The 26,030-nt window shown below is 43.1% G+C and overlaps 1 protein-coding gene across 4 annotated transcripts in view; it reads left to right on the forward strand.

The window, feature by feature from the left end:
* Nucleotides 1-26,030, forward strand: part of EPHA6 (EPH receptor A6) — a 698,400-nt gene that overhangs the window by 627,370 nt on the left and 45,000 nt on the right. For all 4 annotated transcript variants that reach the window (XR_014470285.1, XM_083171949.1, XM_083171946.1 and 1 more), the window contains one exon: nucleotides 4,142-4,351. Coding sequence is in view for 3 of the 4 variants with exons in the window: in XM_083171949.1 (XP_083028075.1) it covers nucleotides 4,142-4,351 (210 nt within the window). In the remaining variant the exon portion in view is untranslated. The remainder of the gene's footprint in view (nucleotides 1-4,141; nucleotides 4,352-26,030) is intronic.

The following is a 26,030-nucleotide window of genomic DNA, read 5'->3' on the forward strand; positions in this document are numbered from 1 at the left end:
TTTACAGCACTGATGCATTATTCTGTGCTTTGTATATCATACTTTATCATTGTTCAGTTTGACTACAGACTGTGCTCTGCTGATCCCAAACATCAAACTCACCATCGATAATCTTTATGCCCCACACTTTAATAAACTTATCTAAAACCTTAAACTAACTTAATACTAAAATGACGAGACAGACACAAGTGCTGGCGTTTCAAATATATGATGTCAAATTTATTAATTGACAGCTATAACTATAAAAGGGGTGGCGGCCCTAAAGAATGGTCATAGAAAAGAGAGAGGGGTAAGGTCACAACACACTATTCATACATCGTTGGTGTCCAACTCTCCCCTCGCGACCCACCCGTCCAAGGGTCATGGGCTAGCGACATATTGATGTCGGGAGAGTGCACCCCACTATCTTCATATGATATTCATTTAAACCGCCGCCAACGAGATAGAAAGTTAGGGAGGGAGGGAGGGTGGGGAAAATCCGACCAGAGAGGCAGATCACCTGACTTCCTGCCTATTCCTAGCTCAAGGAACTCTTCCCTTGATCCCTAATTGGCTATCCTGATCTTGTCATCACATCACACCCTGTCAGTCACAGACCTAAAGTGCAGACAGCTCAGACTCCTTTGGTGGTTTATGTCACCTCATGCTTAATCAGCCCTCGGTTTTCTTTCTATGCTTCCTGTTGACTACCTAGGCAGCCATTTTTTGGCTGACCTAGTATCCATGAAAACTGACTAGGAAACAGTGATATTACATTGGTATCCAAGAGAACAGAGTTTATTTTTTCACTAAAATTGTTAACTTCACTGAAGCATTACTATTCATAATATGCATCAATTCACATGATATTTATTAAGACTACATACAGTAAAAAATCGGAGTTCATTTAAAAAAACAATAAATACATTAGGATTAACACTGAATGCACAATGTAAACAGTCAGGGCCTTCTCAACAACATTAGTGAATCTGGGGAAAGCAATGCGCCATCTCTCAACATGCTTCCATACAGTGAGTGGCTGTCAGACTCTAACTGGTGTATAGCTCCAGCTGTCCATCAATCAGCATGTTGATAGCCATTTACTGTCTAGCTGAAGCCTTTGAGGTAGGTAGAGCAGTGGTTTTCAAACTGTGGGTCCTGACCTTCTCAGCATGGGGTCACGACTCCATTTTGCTGACCATCAAGCTGATGACTTCTCTAATCTCATTAAGTGATTTAAAGAGTCTGAAAAATCTGTTGAGTTGTCTGTTATTTTAGACTCCTTGGGGTATATTCAATCAGTGTCGAAACTGCCGTCTTGCCGAAAAGACGGCAGTTTTCGACATGAATACATCGGAAGGGGTTCCGACCTATTCAATCTTAGCTTTTTTTTCCGGCATGTCGAAATGTTTCGACATGCCGAAAAGCAGGTGGATTGACGGAAGAGCCGCTAATTCACCTGCTTTTGATGGAAACACAGCCAAAACTGCTGCGGCAGGGAGGACGACGCCGGGTGAGCAGCAGCAGCTTACACAGCGCCGTCCTCCTGTCCGCCACAGCCCGCACCCTCACTCCACTGCCCGCACCCTCCAGCACCCTCCCGTACATACTCGACGCCGAGCCGGGTGAGAGCAGCTCACCCAGCTCCATCCAGACTTCCTCTTCGGTTCTCGCCATCTACCGCCGTTTCCCGCTGCCGCACTCACCCGGTCCGAGCGCCAGCTGGGTGAATGTCAATCATCGTCAAATCCGGCAAAATGGATCCGGCATCAATTGAATATTGCCCCTTATATCATTTTATGCCTCCACAATGGTGACATGCTTTACCAAGTGTAAAACTCATCTATATATTAACTTTTTGCAGTAATTTAAGTACCTGTATACTGTACTTAATTGTCCAAGAGCATAACAATTTATTTCATAAACTACTTTGATACAGTATTATTTTTTATATTAGTGTTCCAGCTATGTATTTTATATACAGTATGTTAGCTCAGTGTTGTGCTGGTCTAGCCATTAAATCTAGCACACTACATAAAACTATCTTTCTTGAGCTTTTAACCTCCTAGCTGTTGCCCCCTGCCTGCTCCCCTGCCATAATGGAGTCTTATCTCCGCTGTGATGGATGGAGGTGGCACTTTGATAAGAAAGTATATTATGAAGCATGTTATTGTAGGGTAAGGACTGCACAGCTGGCGCTAAATAGATTTTATATATTGTGATAGTATTTTTATTCCTCATAGCTTACTATGTATGTAGCTATAAATATCAATCTGCCATATTATATATAAAGTTGATTTGACAAAAACTAGAAATGTACATGTATTTTTGAGATTGGTTGTATTTGAGTGACAAACAGTAATTTTATGGTTGTTGTGTTATACTGTTCTCATAATACCAAGCGTGGTATTCAATCCCAGATTCTGACTGTCCGTTTTTTGTTCCTTCTGACAAGAACTCGACAGTTGGTATATAATGTACTGACTGTCGAGTGTCCGAAAGTCCACGGATTGTCGAAAAATGGCCGTGAATTCGTCAATCTGCGGCCATTTCCGACAAAATAGATCCGACTTATTTTAAAGTCGGATCAGTTTTGTCGGTAACTAAATTCAATGCTGTCGGTAACGGTAGCATTGAATAGGCGAAGGACACTATTTCCCCCCAGGATTGAATAGCGCCCTGAATCGCCTTCAGAGGTTGAATTAAAAGGGGCAATTTGTTCTTGTTACGATGAGTGTCTTTTGCTATGGCAAATAGCCCTTATTTGTCCCTGCGCCCAGTGAGCTAGCTGGGAGGTGGGCAATACTTGTAGATACAGCTGAAGTGCGCCCAGATGCAGTGTCAGAGTGGTGCATGATCGGTTAATAGGGAGAAGGCCATGATAGGGAGGCGACACAATAATGTGTGCCAGCCATTTGGAGAGTGTTTTTTTTTTCATGACCTAAAAATTGTCATGTTTTGATTTATGCTAAAAACTTATCATTTAGAGATCTGTGTTAAAAATGCAGGGGAGGCACATAGCGCAAACTATCAATGTTCAGTCCTTTGCGCATGTCCAGAACCCATACTGGGCATGTGTAGTAAAAGCCTGCCACGTCAGCAAACCACGTGTCTTATAAGATGACCTACTGTGACATGGTGACAGTCTGTTGCGGCTCCATAGGTGAGGCTACTGCACAGATGTAAATTGAAATAGGGGATGAAAACTAACTGCTACACTGACAGTCATACTGTAGGTAATGTTTTGTTATCCTGTCAATGACCACGCTTAGTTGAACCCGTCTAGTTAGATAGCTAAAGATAGTTGACCGCATCTAGATCATCAGTAACGGAAGTTAGAAGCCAGCGTTAGAGCGACGGGAGCGTGGTTTGTTTGGTGCCAACTGTCACAGGTCGACTTGGTTCATACTTTACTATCCAAGTGGACAAAGAGTGAAATTATATTAGTGTACCGAGTGTAAGGAGGCACTGTGCCAAAGCGAAAGCCATGCGAGGAGACAATGTGCACATATACAAAAAAGTCAACAACTCCTGTTGACCATGTGATCGTTGACCACGCTCTCTGCGCTCTAACGCTTTTGTCTAACTTCTGTTACTGTTGATCTAGACGCGGTCAACTATGGTTAGGTGTCCAACTAGCCGGTTCGACTAAGGTTGGTTGATCATAACATGGTTGATTTACACAGGGTCCACCTGCTATACCGTAACCAATGTTTTTAGTGTAGAGAGTTTATCATAAAACCATCTAAAAATGTAATAAATTAGGATTACTAGATATACTGTAAATACTTGTAGATATAAACCTTTATAATAATTTTGTTTCCAAGAGTTTCTGGTTCTGTAACCCCTCCGTACGTTTGATCGTTCAGGACTTTCTCTCCATGGGCCAGACGCACTAAGCTTCAAAAGTAGTAAAATGGAGAGTGATAAACAACTAGCCAATCAGCTCCTATCTGCCATGCCACAGGTTGTGTTTGAAAAATGTCAGGTTGGAGCTGATTGGTTGTTTATCACTCTCCATTTTATCACTTTTGAAGCTTAGTGCTTCTGGCCCCTATGAGATGAATATAGAAGACAAAAGTTTTTGTTCGTGAGCCTTTTCTCTGAGCACGTAAACAGAACACTAATCTTGCCTTTGTCTTGTCCCGTAAATTTATTGCAGAAACATGACGGACATTTCACGGTCATCCAGCTGGTGGGGATGCTACGAGGGATTTCGTCAGGAATGAGATACCTCTCCGACATGGGATACGTGCATCGGGACCTGGCCGCCAGGAACATCCTCGTCAACAGTAATCTGGTCTGCAAAGTTTCCGATTTTGGCCTTTCACGAGTGTTAGAAGATGATCCTGAAGCAGCTTACACAACCACAGTACGTGTACATTAACATTTCCTTCTCTTATTCTAGGCTTTGTGCACATCATAAACATTATAGTCAGCACTAAAAAAAGTGGACCTTTTGTAACGTACAGTATGATACGTAACATTTGCACTGATCAGTCTGGCATAAAGTGCTTATTTCATACACAAAAATATCTACTTTACATGCAGCTGTTCCATTTACCAAATAAAGAGGGGGTGTTCTCTTAGTGGGTGTGGTTGACACATAGAGTGGGCATGTCCTGGAAAGGTCATGGGCAGGACTTGAAAAAAATTGCATATATATGTATATATATATATATATATATATATATATATATATATATATATACCTGTATATAAAATATATATATATATATATATATAGTACAAAGGCAGGGGTCTGGCACTCCTCCGCCAACAGGTGGTGGCTTGTAGTGATCTGTGCCCGGGTGCAAGCACGTGAAAACACTGTGTGCTCCAAGTATATAGCAGAATAAATGCGTCACTCCTGGGGCTTCACCGAAAAGAGTTTAATGGCGTTAGTCAACGGCATTTCGGGACACTTCCCGTCATCAAGACATTGTCCATTGTCCAGATGACAGGAAGTGTCCCGAAACGCCGTTGACTAACGCCATTAAACTCTTTTCGGTGAAGCCCCAGGAGTGACGCATTTATTCTGCTATATATATATAGTGGCATATCAATAGCCCAGCAGACCCCGTGGTTGCGGGGAGGCGCTGAGAAATTGTGGGCGCCGGGGGCTATTGTTGCGCCGTTGCATCTACCGGGACTTACCACATTGTGGCCGGGACCCGCAGATTCACTTGTCTGCGATCATCGCTCTCCTCCTAGCTCCTGCTGCTAATGAAAACTGTCCATCACAAAATGGCTGCCCCCATACAGCAGACAGTTTTTTTTAAGGATGCTAGAGGAGGTGAGGTCCTTAAAACTATTCTTAAAAATGGTCTGCTATTTAGGGCAGCCATTTTGTGAGGGTCCGTTTTCATTAGCAGCAGGAGCCAGTAGGAGAGCTGGGACCGCGTCTGCAGGTCCCAGCCACAGACGCGGATAGTCCTGGCATGCGGCAGCACCGTAAATATCCTGGGTTTCAAATCCCGGTACATTTTTTGCTAAATCCCAGGATCCCGCAGATCCCGGGATTGGCCTCCCTAGTCTTCATGTCACAGTAACAGTCCATGTTTTAAGGATATCCATGCCTGAGCACCGATGGTTAAATCAAAATCACTGAGGTATTAATTCCCCAAAAAGAAGAAACTGTCTTTTTTTGGTACTTTTATATAGGACTGACTATCCCTATAAATAAAACTGCTGCCATTTGAAGAGAAGCCCGAAGCAGCACCTGGAAATTTATCCTTAGGGATATTTCACCCATTTTTCTTTTTGTGCTAATTAAGTCACCTGTGTTCAAGTATGGCTTTCCTTAAAACCATTTCGGGAAATATTTAATTATATTCATAAAAACTGCACTTTTCTTCATTTTTAGGTTGAATTTAGATTCAAACTATTCATTTAAAGTGTTGTTTTTCAACTAATAGAAATTCTGGATCAGCAAATTACTTGCTGATCTACATGTTTTTGGTGAATTTGTGTTCATTCTTGACCGTTTTTTTTTTTTCAACAACGCAGTTTCGACTTGAAACTGCATCAGTGAAAAAAAACTGAAAACCATTTTACTAATGGTCGAGCCCCCCCAAAATGGACTAATTGGATAACACCCCGCACCCCACCCGTTAGAGTGCCTTGAGGACCGAGGCTAAAGGTGTGTACACACGGGCTATAATTGCTGGCGATATGGTCGCTTAGCGACCATATTGCCCGCGATTGGAGTGTGCACCGGCGATAAATCGCCAGATGTGCGCTCCCGGTTTTAGCCCCCTTATGATTGCTGGTCGCAGGAGCTTGCTCCTGCGACCAGCTGATTCCCTCTGCGGCTCCCCCCAGAAGAGGTTCCCTTTCATCAGCTACCATCTCAGGTCGCTGATGAAAAGGAGACACTGAGCAATATATTGCTAGCAATACATTGTTGAGCAATATATCACCCCCGTGTGTACCCAGCTTAAAGCTGGGTACACACGGATAGATTTGAAGCCCGATGTGGGCGTTCCCGATCGATGGGAACGACCAATCGTTCAAATCGTTCCGTGCATCGTTAACGATGGTCTATGATCTTTCCTGCATGCAGGAAGATCATAGACAAATCTTTTGTCAAGTGTATCCAATTGTTCCGTGTGTATGCACGATGAACGATTTGATACACTCGTTAAAGATGTCGGAACGCTTCCGACATCGTTCCGTGTGTACCCACCTTAAGAAACACTGGTGTTTACAATGTCACAACTTTGTTAGTTTTATGAAAAGTGCAAGTATCCTAAATAAGAATAAACATATGGAGTAGATTTTATTGCAGCATTTAGCATCATATGATTGTCAATAAGATCTAACAACTTAACATATTTTACATGTGGAAACAATTGTTTGGTGCTTGCCAGAACATTATATAATGTACTGTCCATCTGAATAATCAAAAAAAGTATTTCTTTCTTGGCCATCTAATATCACATAATGTGCTGCGTGTTTAACAGCATGTTACAACTTTTTGAGAACAAAAATGATTTTTGCAGCGCATTGTTGCATTTTCTAGATTCAACAAATAGCAGTGGCTGGTCCTGTTACAGTAGCAATAAAGCTTTCCATGTTCAACAAATAGCGAAGGCTGCCAATAAATGCAGCTTTTTATACTCAACATCTTTCTCACCAGTTTAAAATTCAACTGAAAAGTATTCATATTATTCCTCCCACAATTCTATGTATGTAATTTTATTATTTTATTATATAAAAGGCATCTTTTAGCATTAGTTACGGTAGGTTGATTCAGGTACAAAAGGCCAATATGTATTTTATTTCTTACTGAAATCATTTCTATTATTTATTTCCATTAATTCACAATGTTCTTTTAAAAAGTCCAGGAGTAGGAGTAGAGGAAAATGTCACCTGCACAATTAAATTTCTAAGGCTTCAGCTATTTTTTTTTAAAAAACATTTGAAAGATTCTTCTGAACGTAGTATAGAATAGCATGGAATGCAGTAGGAGAAAGACAAATTGATTTCTCTTCAAAATCTTTATAATTGGCCAACGCCATATTAGTTAGTTTATGCAATGTTGACGTATTTATTTGTGAATATGTTTGTGTGCAGAAAGAAACAGCGTAGGGGCCAATTCAAGATCGCTCGCAGTGATATAAATTTGTGCCCCTGCCCCAATGGTTGGGGTATGCGAATACGCATTTCTGCGCATATGCAAACCCCGACAGCAAACGGCCACGGTAAGTTACACACTCGCCGGGCTGTTCGCAGCGGGGAGGGAGGACCGGGAGTCGGACGGGCCAGTGGCGGTGCTGGATCGTGGTAACACCCAGTGTCATGATAACGCTGGGCGTTTAACTGCAGGAAGGAAGATCCCCACTTGATTACTAAAGAGGCAAATTATCGATATTGAGGAGTTTCTATATTTTATTACACATACCGCCCAACTGTCCCGCTTTCAGCGGGAAAGTCCCGTTTTTGGGGACATTCCCACGTCCCACCCGGAGCCGGCAGTCACCTCTGTCACCACTGTCACTCAGCTGAGTGGAGGTGAAGCACACAGCGTCTATTCACGCAGGGCAGAGGGTCTGGGGGCAGGGCTAGAGGCTCACGGAGCCTTTTGCCCTGCCCCCACAACGAGAAAATGGGGGCCTGATCTTTATTCTTATGACACACCCTCTTGTCGCTAGGCCACGTTCCCAAATTTCAAGGCTGCAGGTGTCCCGCTGCAGCACATCAGAAAGCTGGGAGGTATGATTGCTTCCATGCATTTATTAATCACATTTTCAAGATACTAATTACTCTTGTGTTCTCTTGACATACAAACAACTCAGCATTTACATGAAAGCCTAAAGTATTGTATGACAAAACTTTTACACATACATTCAAAAAGCATCAACTCATTAATTAGACGCCAAAATAAGCTCTAAAATAGGTGCGACTGTGCTTGGAAATGCTGCATTCCCATTTTCCAGCCTCTTAAATGACCCGACCTTGAGTCAGACACTCCGCTGTACCCGGCATTGCTAAATGAAGTTTACAGTACTCTAATCAGGTCTAGTGAGACCCAGCCAAGCACTTGCAGTCTTCCTGCTATTGATTGTTAGCGGAAATGATGTGGCGCATTGCCATGTTTATAAGATCTGCACTGTTTAAACAACCTCATAAATTAAGTTATTCAACTGTTTATTCATTTTCACTTTTAATCATTGCCACTGATTTATTCATTAGACAGCTCACCCAGACGCTTTCATTCACGCATTCACTGCTTGGATCGCATACAGTCGTATATTAGAAAGCAAGGGACAGCTGAACTATATTGTATTGTGGTGCAAGCATTTGATTATTCACTGAAAATATAAATACTATTAATTGTCAGCGTTCTCATTGTTCTGTCTACAGTCTCTTTAAGTTCCTGGTAAGGTTATCACGGCAAGTAATGTAATGTGCTAAGTTATTGTGTTTGTAAAGGATACGGATATTATCATTTTCACAGTCAGCCTCTATAATACCATTCATGTTGCAGGAGATATACAGTACTGTACTACATGGACAAGTACAGTACTGCCCATGCGTTTGGCAAGTGTAAAGAACGTCCTCCTCTGTTATAGGGCTCTGTCTGTTTCTCCCCTATCTATTCATGTACTGTAGATTTCTTTCATCAGGACACATTGGGGTAATTTGACAAAAAAATTTCAACAGAACTCCCATCTTAGTAAATTTACCCCATTTGGCCTGGTTCTGAGCTTCTCCATCTAAGTATGGCGTCCTGTGCAAGCGGCTGAGCGTCTCTGTACATAACTGTGTTCGGCAATATGTCTGCGCAAGGTGCCACATTTGCAAGCAGCGTTAGCAGGCTCGCTAAACAGCGAAATACCGCTGCTTAGCGAGTCAACCCTTGAAACACTGCATACACATTCTTTGTATCGTTACAGTGTCTCTGTCATAAGAAAACATCATTCCTCTGCATCGAACATCCCGCCTGCATCTGATACAGTACAGTATATTGGTGATGCTTATAGCAACAAGTCTGAGGTTTGCTTTCATTTCCTATAATAAAAATAAATTTGAATCTGATTGGTTACAGTGAGCAAAACCACTTCCCACTTTTCATAAATGTCCCCAATGGTCATTCTTGAAAATCAAAACTGAAAGTATTTAATCACAGTCAGTGCTCAGCAAAACTCTTTGCTGTCTGGCTATGTTACTAGAGAGAAAAAGTCATGTACGCTCCATTGGTTGAGCCACATAACATTATTTACCTCAGATTCACATTAGGGGTACATTTTCTAATATGGGTGTTCTGTGGAAGATGGAATGTTGTCCATAACAACCAATCAGATTCTATCTGTTATCTTCTAAAACAAGGGTGGCCAAAACTGTCCTTGAAAGCTAGTAATGGTCTATGCTTTCCAGGCTACCTGCGGATCTGTAGAGTGTGTCGGTTAGAAATGAATGCAGCACGCTTTTCGCAATGGCTACACCTGTGCACCAGCTAGGTGGTCTGTAAAATGTGAATTTCATAGAATATCATCTTCAATAAAACTTCCATCTTAATACATTTACCACTCAGTTGGGTCTAATAAAGACTTTGAAAGCTCTGGATAAAAAAGGCCAGATTATCAGTTATTTGATATACTGTAGATAGAAATTGACTCAGCTGTTGGTCCTCCTTCAAGGCTGCTGAAGAGGAGCAGGGGGGGGGGGGGGAATACTTAGGAAACAGAAAAGAGACTAACTAAATATCCATAGTAAATGACCTATTGGGCAACTACAAAAATATGGGTGTATTCCCATTCCCATGTAGACATTTTCCCTGACAACCTGGGCAGTGTGAACATGGAGTGATGGTTTGGCTACTGCTGGTTCCTTCCAGTGGCAGCGAATGGTGGGCCCAGGACCCCAGGTGCAAAAATTTAATTGGGCCCCCCTCCTCCACCAGAACCAAATGTCACAATATGCATTACGTCAGTGGGTGACAGGGAGAGGCAGGAGGTGGCAGAGTGTGACAGGAAGAGGGTGACAGGGGCAGCGGTGGGTCCCCTTAGTCCTCAGGGGCCCCGGTGCACAACACCTGCTGCACCAATGGTAGTTTCTACTCTGGTTCCTTCTTAGAGAGACCAATCAGTCCCTGTACTAAAGGAAAGCGTCATTATCCTATTCTCTTAAAGCAAAGTGACCTTACATATTATATTTTATTAACTATTACTTTATGGCTAATTTGGATTGCTAAGAGTTTCTAAATTTTAGTTTCTACAGTCTTTAAGCATGTATGTAGTTTTATAATTAATATATATTAATTCTTTAGAGAGTAATTCATATTTTCACTCACTTTTTCAGATAGAGCTATTACTGCTTTTATTAATTGTGTTCTTAAGAAATCAGATTTTTTCACTCAATTCAACATCCCTAAATTAGGCAAATCCACATATTCACATGCCAGATGCAGAAAGTGTTTTACAATGTGTTGAGTAATAAGCAATTGTGCTACTGTCACAGGTTCCCAAGTGCTGTCCCCGGTGGTATACAGTATGAGTACTGTAATTAGAAATGCCTCTTTTGCAGTAAATTATAGTAGGTTCCAATGGACTAGTGGGGCCGGAAAAGTATGATGACATTTTTTTTGTTTGGAATAGTTAACAAGGAGAGCCTTGCTGGAACACTTTCTCCAATAAGAGTCTGTATCGGCAAGAAGCTTTACAGTAAGCTGAATTTACCATTAATTCTGATGGTGTGTACACACTAGATGATTATCGTTAACAATTTGCATGGCCTGATTAGGAGTTCCAGCTGCGCTAGGCTAATACAGAAGTGCACCACCACTTCTCATATTCAGCTAAAAATCTGTAACAGGCTTGGGCCTCAGCTCCATTCATAGTCCCACTTCATTGCCCTAGCAATGCTGGCAACAGTGACCGCTGCTGCCACAGTTCCTGGGGGAGATCTCAGGAGACCTTGCTCATCTCCAGCGACACCAGGAAGCTCTCCCATCCCAGCACAATCTATTGTGCCAGAGCTGCTTCCTCCAAGACCCAGGGCTCCAGGCTGCAGCCTAATCAGCCTATTGGTTAATTAGGCCCTGACAATTTGCACGATAATCATATCATTAACAATGTTTTTTTTCATATCGTCTATTGCAGGGCTGGGCAATTGCGGCCCTCCAGATGTTGATGAACTACACATCCCAGCATGCCTTGCATCAGTTTCAGCATGGCCACATAGCAAAATGAATGCAAAGCATCCTGGGATGTGTAGTTCATCAACATCTGGAGGGCCGCAATTGCCCAGCCCTGGTCTATTGTGTACGGTACGCACTATATTGTTAATGAGGTGCACGCCCACGGGCCGTACACGCAGTAAAATCCTGACTTTATCCTCAAGAGCACCCTGCTCCTGTTTGTGGCCACTGAATAATATTGTTTGTTTAAAGGTTCAGCTCTGTATCGTTTGTCAGTGAGTTTCAGCCAATTCAAGGGAAATCGTTGATGACATTGCATCGTTTGTGGTGTCATCCAATGTGTACCCAGCTTGACACTGAAGGTGCGTACATACTGTACAATAGTGTCTATGGATGATATCGTCAATGATTTCCCCTTGAACTTTCGGGTGAACGATATTGTGCAAATACACTGAACGATCTTGTTAATAGATGTCACCGGGCCACCTGTTGAACATGCAGTTATTGACGATATAGTCAAATCGAGCTCCAAGTACAAACGACAGATGGGACTAGTCATTAATGACCCACAGGAGCATGCATCGCATACACACTAGCAGATATTACAAACTATGTAATTCAGAAGGGCCAAAATGCACAATATCATGGGGCCGCAAGTGCAGGGCCGCAAATGCAATTACTGAAATTGTGATAATCGGCAGGGGAAGACACCTCTTTGGCAGTAATCCCTACATAGGATTTCAGCAGCTACCTCCATCTGGATAATGGCGTTAGTCAAGATGTCAAGATGTATCAACAGATAACTCAAAATGTGACTTGCGGAGTACAGGGATATCATAATTATAATCCTACATTGATGCAATTATTATATTTATTAATATTAATATCATTGCATCAGACAGCAGTACCAAGATACATTTTCATCTGAATAATTTCAAAGTGTGATATTATTAGTCAAGATAACATCATATAGTTTGAACATGTAGACAGGAATTGAAAAGACTCCAAATTGAGCAAATTATTCCTGTGAAATGAAGAATGTGTAATGAGGAGTTGGAGAAAAGACAGGCAGCGATGTAGCTTGGCAGTGAATGCTAGACTGAGCATTGGAAATAAACACATTTAAGGACTTTAAAAGAAATATATAATTTCAGCTAGTTAAAGAGGTCGTTTGCAAAGTGCGCAACACTTCAGCCATAGTACGCCTTGTTTTACAGCAATCTTGCCAGATGGGCGATCAGCGGATTTAAAGTAGAGTGATTTCTCCCTATGCCACGGCAACACTGTGGGAAAATTTACCCAGAGTGCACTGTGTCAAATTCACATTAAAGACCAACCTTCTATTTAGTACCATGCTTTCAATAAATAAAATGAAGCTTTTTCTCACTTTAGCCTTATTTGTGACTTCACGTAATACAAATAAGATCACTTAAAGGTCCATACACACTGGGCGACTATGCCCAGCATGTACGGACAGCGATGATAGCGTTCATCTCTGGGGAAAGCCGCTCAGTGCATGCACACTGAGCAGCTTTCCCCCTGCCCGGTGCTGACGGAGGGGAGAGAATGGCTCTGCATTGCACAGCGCTATGCAAAGCTGTCCTCAAAGCCGCTCATCTGCTGGTATCACCAGCAGATGAGCGGCATTCCCAGCGATGATGCGGAATCGTGCACATACCCTCCACCATGACCCATTCCGTTACGTACAAAATGCTCTGTTCCTGGACTTCCCTGCCAGTGGCAGTTACAGAGGCTAGATTCTAGCATAGTCCAAAATTCAAAGGGGGGGTGGGGTGTCACATCAACTGCCAGTAAATCCAGGACAGTGATGTTTGACGTGGCATTAGGTGTGGCTCCCCTTTTTGAATATTGGACTGTGCTGCAGCCCCATCTCTGCAACTGCCACTGGCAGGGAAGTCCAGGAACAGAGCATTTTGTACCTATGGAATGGGTCATGTTGGAGGGTATGCATGCAGAAGCACTCATCGTTTATTGCTGGGGCATACACACTGGACGGCTTTGAACTGAAAGCCGCTCAAACATGCTGTTTTGAGCGGCTTTCAGCTCAAAGTCGCCCAGTGTGTATGTGCCTTTACTCTTTCAGAACATATGGCAAATCACTCCATTTAAAAGTTTAGGATGGAACTAGAAGACCTCAAACTCCAAGTGTAAATAAAATTGCCCTAATTTTGCAGAAACGTGCGCCCTCCGCACAGTAAGGAACCCGCAAATGATGTGTAATCAGAGGCGGATTTGGAGCTTAAAGTGGTCCTGGAAAAAGTGGCCTCACTAGAGCGGCACCAACATCATATACAGTAGGTGGGATTAATACAACACTATACCTGTGTGGAAGCCATTGCTTTCAATATGCTTGGCAATCTGGTGGCTCCCAGACCTTTAAGATGCGGTGACAAACCACAATCAACTCATTACTATAATCCCGCTGTATGTCACAAATATCTCTACCCCTCCCCAGTGGTGCCCAGAAACACCCGGACATTGATAAACCCCCCGTTAGCACCCACTCCTGTCATTCTGTAGCAGATGTCACAATGGATATAGATGGGTTCCCACAAAGGCTGATTATGTTGAAGGCAGGAGGTGGAACAAGGCCACTACTCTGAGCAGGGCAACACTGGCTAATAGAAGGCCTCACGGGGTGTGTTGGCCTCCTGGGAATCATCCCTGAAAGGTCTATGGCCAATCCACCATAGCACGCCCCCCCCCCCCCCCCCTTTGTCAGAATCCTTCCAGCATTATAATAATGTGACCCACAGAACACCAGTCCATCCTGTCATTTCTTCTAACATCTGGCTCATAGATCAAATTCTGGTTTATCTGAAAATAAGACATTTTCCACAGACGGAGAAGCCGGATTCCATACATATAAATAAGATGTGTTGATAGTCCCAGAACAACATTGTAATGCGCCCCTGCCTGTCCATCCATGTCCACCTATAATTCCCCATGTGCTGGGAAATGCCTTCCTCCGGAGCTTTCTTCATTGATTTCCACTTTCTTTGTAACCTAGGTTCACCTGTGTCACATCAACCAGTGCACTTACTGTACATTCCGCTCAGAGAGCATAACGAGAACCGAATATGTCAGCCAGTCACAGCACAGCACTTATAGTGGAGATTGCTGTGCATACAGAGGATGTAGACACTAAATCTCAGTGGTGCATCCAGTTATTAGGCTGCGCTGTCATGAATATTGGTTCAGCCTCTGAAATGGCTTTACATTTGTTATTGTAGCAGGGTAGTTGAGCCAGCTATACTATTTGGAGAGGTAAAAAATTTTTTTTAAAATCTTTGCACGGCCTGCTCAGTACAATATTGGCGTCAGTGGAAGAGCCAACTATTAAGCTGGAGAAACAATAGGTGATGTGTTGCAGGACATGATATATATATATATATATATACATATATATATACATATATAGCTCTGTGGCCTCATCTAGAAACATCCTCTTGTTCAGGTATATCTTCTGCATTGCAGGCAGGTGAGAACATGTTTGGAACGATGCACAGGAGCGAGCCATAGTGCATACACTCTTGAAAACACGGATGATTTCATGTTACCGATTCAGCTCAAAACGAAAAATTATTCAAAGTATCACCTAGTGTGCACCCAGCTTAACACTTCTCTTTGCCCACTACTACAGCCACGTCTATAGTAGAGTAGCCACAGCGACAAATTGGGCAGTGATATAGATTCTGATTATTGCCTGATGTGTTAGGGCAGCACGGACAGGGCAATGATTACTGCTTACAGTGCTGAGGTCATGGGTTTGTTGGCTCTAACTGTGCGGAGTGTGTATATTCTCCCCGTGTTTGCGTGGGTTTCCTCCGGGTGCTCCAGTTTCCTCCCACAATCCAAAAATATACTGGTGGGTCAATTGGCTCCCAACAAAATGAACCCTAGAATGGCCGTGTGTGCCTGTACATGTGGTAGGGAATATAGATTGTAAGCTCCACTGGGGCAGGGACTGATGTGAATGTTTAAATACTCTCTGTGCAGCGCTGCGGAATATGTGTGCACTATATAAATATCTGGTAAAAACGAAAAAGTGCTGCTGGGGCAATCAGTGACACAGGCCCCTCCAACCAGTCACGGATACTAAGTAATTTTAGGGCACAAAGCACCGAATCGCTTTAATCCCCGACCTTCCTGAACTCTTGTAGTACCGGAGATATGAAAGAAATAACTCTTTGCAAACTTTTGAGGTTTGGGGATTTTATTTGACATCATTATATGTTTGAAGGAGAAATGGTAGTTATATAATCACATATGTCTGCGAGAAAGGTACAGGAACTTTATTATTTGCTCCTCAAATCAAATTTATTCTGCCTTTGGTGCTGAAATAGTTCCACTATGATCTTTTGTGCCTCTCTTGTAAAAGTGTTGCTTTACAGTTATGTCTTATGGTGCGATATTGGGGGTGATTCAGCGCCGGTCGTTAAGCAGCGGTTGTTCGCTGCTTAACACCTCCCCCAATGAACTCCCAGACCCTCGTTAACATACGGCCGAAGCGGAGAGAGATCATTCGAAGGCTGCCGACCAGATTTCTTTCCCCTTTGGAAATAAGTCAGTCTAAACTGACTTATCTTTCCTTCAGATTCTGCCGAAGAGGGGGCAGCGTTGACATCATGTGTTGTGCAGATATCTGCCCGCGACGCCCATAAAACGGTGGGTGGTCTCCTGCCCACGCCCTACAGCACATGAGCAAGGTGGAGTTTATTTACTATGATGGGGAGGACTATTGAAGATCAGAATCTACTTCTTATTTATCACCATCTAGAAGATAATAGATATAATCGGATTGGTTGATTGGCAACAGCTCATCATCAATAGAACTCCCATCTTAGTAAATAAACCCTGTTGAAATAGTGACCGAAAATGCGTATGCATCATAAATGCAATCCCCTCGCAGATTGAGGAGTAGTAACCTGCCGTATTCTGGGAGTGGTTGGGAAAGAGTCTGTGATGTCACCAATAACCACTTCCACCATGTCTCAGTCACAGATTAGTGGAGGCCTTAGACCTACTCCCAGATGGCTAAAAAATGTTTTAACAATTCGGGAATCATGTATGGATTTGCTAGAGGTTTGTGATTAGCGATCTATTTGCAGTTCTATTGCAATTTATCAAGGGACGTTTTCTCTTTGTGCCTGTTTGGTGACTTTCTCGGCGCGATCTACTGTGAAGTCTCATGAATTAGCCCTTATATTGTTAATGCACACTCCTGCAGGTCCTTTAACGACATCCTCCAAATTTTTACTATATCGTCAACGATCACATGTCAATTGGGGGCTAATTAACAATATCATTAACTATATCGTTCAGTGTGTATATGCATTAGATTGGTCTCTCTGGAGCGCCACCTAAATCAATAACAATATTGCTCGGGGTGGGAATCGTAGAGTGTGTATGCATCTTTAAATCTTTATATAAAAATGAGAATGCCGGTACAGTATAAGCTACTATTATTCTAAATGAATATGAATCTTTTTGGGTTAAGAAAGCCCTTATTCAAATGCATCCATAGGGTTAACTAGGGGTTAACAATATGCTGTTGTCTTGCCAAGTATAAGGCAATTATTTTATGCAAAGAAACTGGCAGAAGTCACAGATAGACTCCGGTGTAGTCAGACAGATGGGAACGACCAGAGCATTCAGGAACTTAAGAAAACATATATTTACCTTCACTTCCATTATATTGATTCAAAACAAGACCAAATGCTGACCCAACATCTCTGTATTGTAGAAACACTGATAGCCCACAATGGGACATCAGAGGAGGCGAGGCAAATGCTGACAGTCCCTCACAAATGAGCTAATTCATGCTTGTAAATACATTTATTGTATTATTAAGTCAATCCAATTAATTACTATATACTGTAGTACTGCTCACCTTTCTTTTTCCATGATTTATCAAGGATGACTGACATAGCACTTACACTAATTTGATAGTATTTTAAATTGGGATTGTTGTGGGCTGTTGGGTTATGATGATAACTCTAGTGGTGGATAGAGTTTATCACTGTAAAAAGGTGATTCTGTTACCAGTGGCATTGGACACCACTGTACCAGCCATTTGCACTACTTTCTTTGCTATTGAGACCAGTAAGTATAGCCTTCAGATTGGCATCTACTTTGTTTCGGTAACCATTCTGTGGTCCATGTTCTTCACTGGATATTAGATGGGATCCCCACCATAAAGTAGCCACAAGATTTGTGTCAGCTGTATATTTTCTAGCCACCGTACTGTTTCCAATGTATACTAGCCAATAGATAGGGGCTAGCATAAGGCCTCTGTGTAGTCTAGAGATTGAAAAAGCTTTGTTGTTGTGTTCTAGAGCTTTGTCTTTGTTTGTACCCTAAATTTATCAGCTATTGCCACAACTAAGCTTCCACCCTGGAGATCACTTCATCCAAGTAACTGCTCTATTGCTCCATAAAGCCTTTCAAAAGTTGACCCCATACATGTGTGCTGTTCCTGCGGTTCCTGCTGGTGAAAAAAAATGTTTATTTATGAACATGATGAAAACCATGTAGAATGAGGAAGCAGATGTAAGGAAATGGGGGAAGAGATGCGGAGCAGGTGGTGGATGACCAACATGAAGAAGAAGAGTCCTACAGAGCAGGCATGGAAAGAGAAGAGACATGGGAAAGACAATGGGCCTAATTAGCATGCAAACCAACGGGTTCTGCATGTGTGCAGAATGGGTCCAGGATAGGCAGATTTCCTTGCTCTGGCAGAGGAGTTTTGATGGTCATTCTGGGTAGACTTAGAATGACTGAGATAGTTGTTGACCATCTGGCGCAGCATTCAGATCTGCAATGCTGACAGGAGGTGTCTGCAATGCGGTATTCAAAGCTACAGTATCAATGGTAACCGTATCCATTTTCTGAATCACCGTACTGTACTGGCAATGTGGTCAACAGATACCAGGGGTGGCTGTGGAGGAGTCATGGGTGGTACTGACCAATGAAGAGACAAAAGTACATATGCATCCCTAAAATCTACTTTTTTTTAGTTCAATGGTTTATGGTGGCAAGAGGGTATGTGACCACGTGGAGCTTGCCGCGTTCCATTAGTCCAACCATTTTTAGTGGCCATCTTAGAGTGGCAGTCAAACAGCTCCCCTACGGCTTACAAGGAGTATTTCTTTAATAATACCGTATTTATATAAATGGGGCACAAATAAATGGCTTTGCCCCAGTTCCTATATAACCTCACTACTCCTCTTAGTGACCGATCTGCAATTCCTATTACACAAATTCTTTGTCTTTTGCAATCCAGTTCTTAATACTTAATGATTCTGCCTGGCTGTACAAGACCTACAAAGTGGACGGGGTCAACAAAGCAATATGCGGCCTCCTTAAGCTACAGTAAACCGGAGACATTTAACATCAATGCTTTCAAGAGGTCAAACTTTTGGTTTTTCTAATATAATATCTATAATTTTTTTCCACTTACATTCAGAGCTTTCTGTGCTCATGCCCATCCCTAATAATCATTTTAAAACCAGGGTCACTGACCCCTTCTGACAGCGGTTAGCGGTTAATAGTGATTTTTTGGGATAACTCAATAAATTTTGAAATTTTGACAATAATTACAGGGGTAAAGACATAACAAGAGCTGAGATCACAATTTCCTTCATTACACTTGTTTGCTTTCTTTATTTCTGAACTGTGATCCAATTTTGGAACTAAAGAAAAACAAAAGCTTACATTGACATTTCAGATGTTGACAATGGTCATTTATAAAAGAGGGCATGTTTTCTGTCCAAATTTAGGTGAGCATATTGTGGGCTAATAATTTGTCCTATAACAAGACAAAGTTTGAATGGAAATTAAGACATTGACATTGCAAACTACATACAGATAAAGTTCAGTGGGCTCCACCTGCATGATAAGGCCTTGCTGCAAGAAAGGAAAACATCAGCAACTGGCCCAATAAGGAGTAGTTTCCATAAATTGCATAATTTCCCATCCAATTTTCCTCGCTGAGCAAGATGTTTTAACCTATTTAAGGGTTATTTTGGAGTCTCTGGTTCCAGGAAGACCTAGTGCCAGCAAACAGGGACATCCTGGGGCAGACTTAGGGGGTTAGGGCACCCCAAGGCACAGCAGTAATGACCAGACACAAAGTTACTTGCATTTCTTGCTTTGCTTATAAACATGAGAAGCAGTGAAACGCATTAGTACCCAGGCCATCACTACCATCCTTGCCGATGACATCCAGTGTCTGAACCAGCCTTCAAGACCTGTTCCAGTTTCCACTCCTTTTCAGGACACAGTATCCGGATCAACACAGTACACTAGTGAGGACTTCAGCCATTCTATATTTCTCTCCAATGGATGGACGTTCAGTACTATCCAACTATTAATGCTATAGACTGAAGACCACAAGCTAGTGGTTACCATCCTTTCCATGCCTGAGTGGTGAACTGGTAAATATACCACGTCTATGACCTTTCATCAGTATTCCCCAGGTCAGGGGCATCATAGGAACTGGACTCGTTATTGCTCTGCCAAGGACTTTTAGGTTTTTTATTATACATATTAATTTTACTTTTTCTGCAATTGATGGCACCTTTTGCTAATCTGTTTATTACATGGTTTCAATAAATAAATACATTCATTTTACTATTAAGTCAATCCAATCTATTTGTTACGATCCACCTCCAGCGGATTGGTGTAAATGTGCAGTTTATATATTCTGTTTGTAGCTTGTATGTTTTTCCTGGATCTGTACTCCGGGTTTTGTGGATCCAGCTCCCTGGGTTTCTTGCATACCCTTCCTCTTGGGTGTGGCTGCATGCAAGGTTATTTAGTTAGGTTCTCAGCTTGCAGACCCTGCCAGTTATAGTTCTGTTTTAGTCTAGTCTGAGTTCTGTCCTAGCTGCTTGTTAGGCTGCAGAGAGTACCAGTGGAGTTCTTCCTATCTTTGTCCTGAGCCTTGCCTAGTCCTGTCAGAGCCAGATACTGCCCTGTGTACCCCAGCAAGTACTCCTGTAGAGCGTCCTGAACCCCAAGCTTGGCTTGTGCTACGGTGTCCATGTTTCTGGTCCCGGTCAGCATTCCTGCCTGCCTGCGCTGCAGCTCCTGAGTTCTGTCTGCTGTGTACCATCATTCCAGATAATTCAGGGACTGTTCCTACAGCTGCTTCTGTTATTATTACATTGAACGGTTCCATCTGTGCATTGTTGCAGCAGCTCGCACAGGGGGTCTGGTTTGTCCTCTGGGGGTCATTCCTTCCTTGGGCAGTAGTCTGGGCGTGTTTTGTTATTTACCACCTTAGTGCATTGTTGCACCCGCATTTGTGTAGACTCCGGGGGTGCCCCATCCTGTGTGTCAGATTTCCTCTTGCACTCTCCTCGTCTTGGCAGACACGTTGTCTCACATAAGGTCTGGTGACATCAGGGTCGGAGCTGGCATAACCAGCTCCTTCAAACGCGGTTGTTATAGGTGAAGACTAGCACCACACGTGTCCGTCAACCACGATGAGAGGCAACAGAGTTAGGGGTCAGGTTTGGTGGTACCCCCAGAGTCCTAACTCTATTACTATATAGTGCTGCTCACCTTTCTTTTTACCATACATTCTATATCAGGGGTAATGCTGGCCATACATCTACAGATTGATTGTCAGATTGGGCTGGTTACAACAAAAACCTGGTAGTATCTGAATGTTTTTGGCAGTTTTCCAGCATTTCAAAGCAAATGGTCGACTGTCATTTGCTCTCATCCATTACCAGGATTTTGTTCTAACCAGCCCAATCTTACAATGGATCTGTAGATGTATGGCAAGCTTAACTCGCTGCATATCAGGAGCAGCAACTTAGTGGAACCCTCATACAGGCGCCTGCCCCACCAGGCCTTTTGGCCTACCCCTTCCGTTTGGTATCCTTGATAAATCAGCCTCGTTTCAGTGTCAGTAACCGAATGATCATGAGACTTGTTACTTTGTGTATGTGCATAAATAACTCTAGATTTTCACTATGTAATTACAAAATGGGGATGTCCTGGTGATCCATCTACATAAATTTGGTAAAAATATGACAATTTATGTAAACTGGACACATTGTTTAATAACAGAACCATTGCTGTGGTAATGGAATCATGGGCATGGCAATTACAATATATTTGCTACCTAATAATGCATCTACTACTACTGGTAGTCATTGGGTGTGGTTGGAGTTGCTATCACTACTGCTTAGAACAGTGGTTCCCAAACTGTGTGCCTAGGCTCCCTGGGGTGCCTCAGGACACTTGCAGGGGTGCCTTGGGTTGGTTGACCAGGATCAATTCATATTATGAATGGTCAATGTACCAGGCAAAACCAGTGCTAGTGGCTGCCAATCTTAATATATGTGCACAAACAGAATCAAATCCTGTCCCTCACCAGATAACGGTAAAATATAAACTCAATGCACTTAATTTACTGTTTTTTTCTGAATTTATCGATAAGAAGCATTTGGCCTAGGGGTGCCTTGAAAATTTTTGATGCTCTAGGGTGCCGTGATTAAAAAAAGTTTGGGAACCACTGGCTTAGAAGCATCGATAGCTCTGATATGGTAATGCAGCATTACACAAGCCAGTCACCACAGCTGCTACCTACAGACCAGGAACTCTCAATCCTCTGGTCATGGCCTCTTCCCTAACCTGCAACCGAGGAATGAAGGCCGTCGTCGTGAATATTTAGACTTCTGTTGCACCCAAGACCTTAAAGATGCTCAGAAGGTACACATGGGGTGGTTGAGGCACTCATGGGGAGAGGGGTCAGAGGCACGCTTGGTGAGGCAGGGTGCAGACATACATATGGGAATGGGAGATGATATATTCACATGGGGAGGTAGGAGGCAGAGGCAAGTGCCACTGTACCGGCACCTTTCCTGAGCATCGCGGGAAGGAGAGGAGTGGCAGCTGCTACTATATTACTTTGGCACCATTGGTTTTATATGGCTGAGCTCGTCCAATCACAGCTCAGCAATACTATACACTGTATTGCCACACCACACTCGGACTGTCTTCACTCAGACACAAGGATCAGGTTGCTGTAGAGTTCATATTCAAAGGAATTTTTGCCCTGGGCTCCACATGGTCTAGAACAGGCCCTGCTCACTTGCTAAATGCCACCACATTTGCGTTGACTACGTACGACAATATGGCTTCAGAGACAGATGAACAACTCCACATTACTGAATAAAATGAGTTGAAAAGAATAAGAAGAAAATGGCGAAAACCTAAAAACACTGAAAATGACACTCTAGGGAAGAGAGCAAGTAAATGAAAAGTACACGATGGAGAATAAAAATACATCACAACAGAAAAATACATTAGGCCTAAATGAGTCGGGATGATAATTACATACTGTGCTCTATATATTACTTATTAGTATTGGGTTTTCTCCAGCAGAGGGACAGGCTCATTTGTAGGTTAACTTGCTAACATTTCCCCGTAGCGCTAAGCATTATATACTTCTTAGCAGGATTAATTACTCCTTGGAGATTACGGTTCCGTACTCTTGTTTCCTGGTTACTTTTTCTTTTAAGAGTAGAGTAAGAATCGCAATGAATCATGATTCTTCGGCAAAGCTCAGCGCCAGGTGCGGTACAGAGATGAGATATGATTATTAATAAGACATGTCTGAAGCCCGGGGATATATAACACACATCAGTAGCAGGTAAATTGTGCATCGCAGACTAAGTTTATAGATGGGCCTTTTTTTATCACAATTGCAGTTAAACTTAATTACAGGTGTCTTCCAGTCATATGACTAATTCCCTCATTTCACATTAATAAACTGTAAATCATCAAATGTCTAGATTACTATTTAAATACCTCTGCCAGCTGCAAAATGCAGGATGTACAGACACGTATTTGTGGCGGTTTCAGCCGCTGAAGGAATCAATAGTGATTTCCATCTTGTTGACAGATAGTATAAAATGAAACATAAAACATAAAGTAAGGAAGAAATTATAGATACACTGAATCGTGATGGCATATTGACAAAGGATAAAAAAGCACTTTTTTTTCTTCCCAATCTCCCAGACACAGTATATTCTAAACCATCTTCTAAAAGATAAAATGTAGTCTAGACTACTGCAGCCAATAATAAACATAGGATTTTAAGTATTACAGGTTGAGTATCCCGTATCCGTGCATCCCTTATCCGAATTATTCCAAAAACCGTGGTTTTTGGAATCATTTGAATTTTTATTTTTTTTTATTTTTTTAACCCCCCTAACCCTCTTTTCATACTTACCAAGTCCCAGGGCATCCACAGCAGGCCTCCGGAATCTTCTCCAGGGTCTCCAGCGGTCCCAGGAATGCATTGCGCGAGTGTGTGCGCGCGCCGGTGACGTCACCGGTGTGCGCGCACACTCGCGCAATGCATTCCTGGGACCGCTGGAGACCCAGAGAAGATGCCGGAGGCCTGCTGTGGACGCTCAGGGACCACCGGACACCATCAGGGGACAGGTAAGTATGGCTAAAAAAAATTATTCCAAAAACCGAAAAATTCCCCTATCCGGAATGCTCATGGTCCCGAGCATTTCGGATAGGGGATACTCAACCTGTACTACAAAAGAGTAAAGTTCGGTAAAGTTAGGTAATCACATAAAGTAAATGTTATCTAATCATATATAATAATCATATATTAATATCTACAGTATTTGTGTAAACTCATTTTCTTATTATATTCTTTATTAAAGTTCGGAAGTCCCACCGCATTGATCGTTGTCTCCTCTGCAGCTGTTGGAGGCCACAGAGGGATAGCACTCAATTTAGACAAGTACATAACAAATTCTGTTTTATTTCATGTAAATAACATCAGTTATGTTGACGCATTATATAGCACACATTCACTGCATGGAGACTTGCTCAGCATACAGTCAGGACAGAGGGACTTTCTGAACTCCCTGTATAGAGATGGAGCCGGTCTTATCTTTGCAGGGGCTGCCGTTTCTATCGCCAGCCGTCAGCCGTCGCCAGGGGGTGCGTGTACACAATACACTTGCGCGCCCTATGGCGATGGAGCTCCCCGCTGCCGCCCAATGCCTTCCCCGCCGACATAGCCGGTCCCCACCACCACCCCGAACCCTCGCCAACCCTGCCCATCTCCCTGAAGCGGAGAGACTGAGATGCACGTACGCGTGAGACACACGCGTGTCCCAGTCTGATGGAGTCCCTCTCCGCCGGCTCTACTAGTCACAATCTGGCACTCACATCAACATACAGAAGCTACCTACAGGATGTGCCTTTGCTATAATGCATATTGGTCCCCGACTGGTATGAAAACTCTCAGACCAGAACATCGCATACATAATTATCGCATGTGTTCTAACACATCTTGGGTCGCCGGGTCCCAGCGGGTCCAGGCGGCTCCCCCCTCCCTCCCTTCCCCAGCGCTGCTGCTGAGCAGGGCTCTCCTCCTCCCAGTACCCGGAAGAGGATCATAGTGCAGGGAGGAGGAGGTCACCGGTCCGGGCAGCACAGCTCTGTGCTGCCCTGACACAGGTGAGGGGGGGTCGTTGCGGGGCGGCGGGGGTCGGTGCGGGGTGGCAGGGGGTCAGTGTGGGGCGGCGGTGGGTTGTGGTAGAAGCATGCCCCCATGAACTTTTCCTCCATCGAAGCTCATTCAGCTCACTCCCAAAGTGAACCACAATGACCTTTTAACAAGGCCCTATTTTCATATCAAAGGTACCACGTGTTCCCTTTAATAGGATACTGACCTCACAATAAGGTCCTATTTTCATACAAAGGTTTCTTTTTCCTCAGGACATCTGGACAAATCGCCAGGGTACTTCTATACACCACATTAAAATATCACGGCCCCTTGGGGCGATAACTCACCTCAAAATGAGGCCCTATTTTCACCAAAAGGTTTCTTTGAACTTCCTCTCACTCCAGGATATATAAATTCTTCATAGACATCGATCCATAAAACAGCAGTTTTTTTTAATCCAAGGACATACAAAAAATACAATGTATCAGGTTCCTTTTCGGCGGCTGCTTGGTGGTGGGGTAGGGTTATTCTCTCCTCCTTGAAAAAGTGCCCATGCAGCATGAAACGCGCTGGAGCAGAGAATAACCCCATTGTTCACTCCATCACCAAGCAGCCGCCGAACAGGAACCTGCGCCGGCACACCGGCCGCATGAACCCGGAAGCTGTAATCCTGCCGCAAACAGGAGAAACAACAAAAGCCGCAGTGAAAGCCATCTCACAGCTGCCGTGCTATGCTGCTGGCATTTGTAAGGTAGGGACAGATAGGAAACAACTGGGGACTCTATCTACTCCACATTTTTTCCACAGGTGATAAGTCATATTTTACTTAATATACATAGAGCGCGCCATTATGAATTTATACCCTGGTGATTTGCCCACATGTCCTGAGGA

Source organism: Crinia signifera, chromosome 2 (genome assembly GCF_055691185.1).
Source record: "Crinia signifera chromosome 2, ASM5569118v1, whole genome shotgun sequence".
NCBI lineage: Eukaryota > Metazoa > Chordata > Amphibia > Anura > Myobatrachidae > Crinia > Crinia signifera.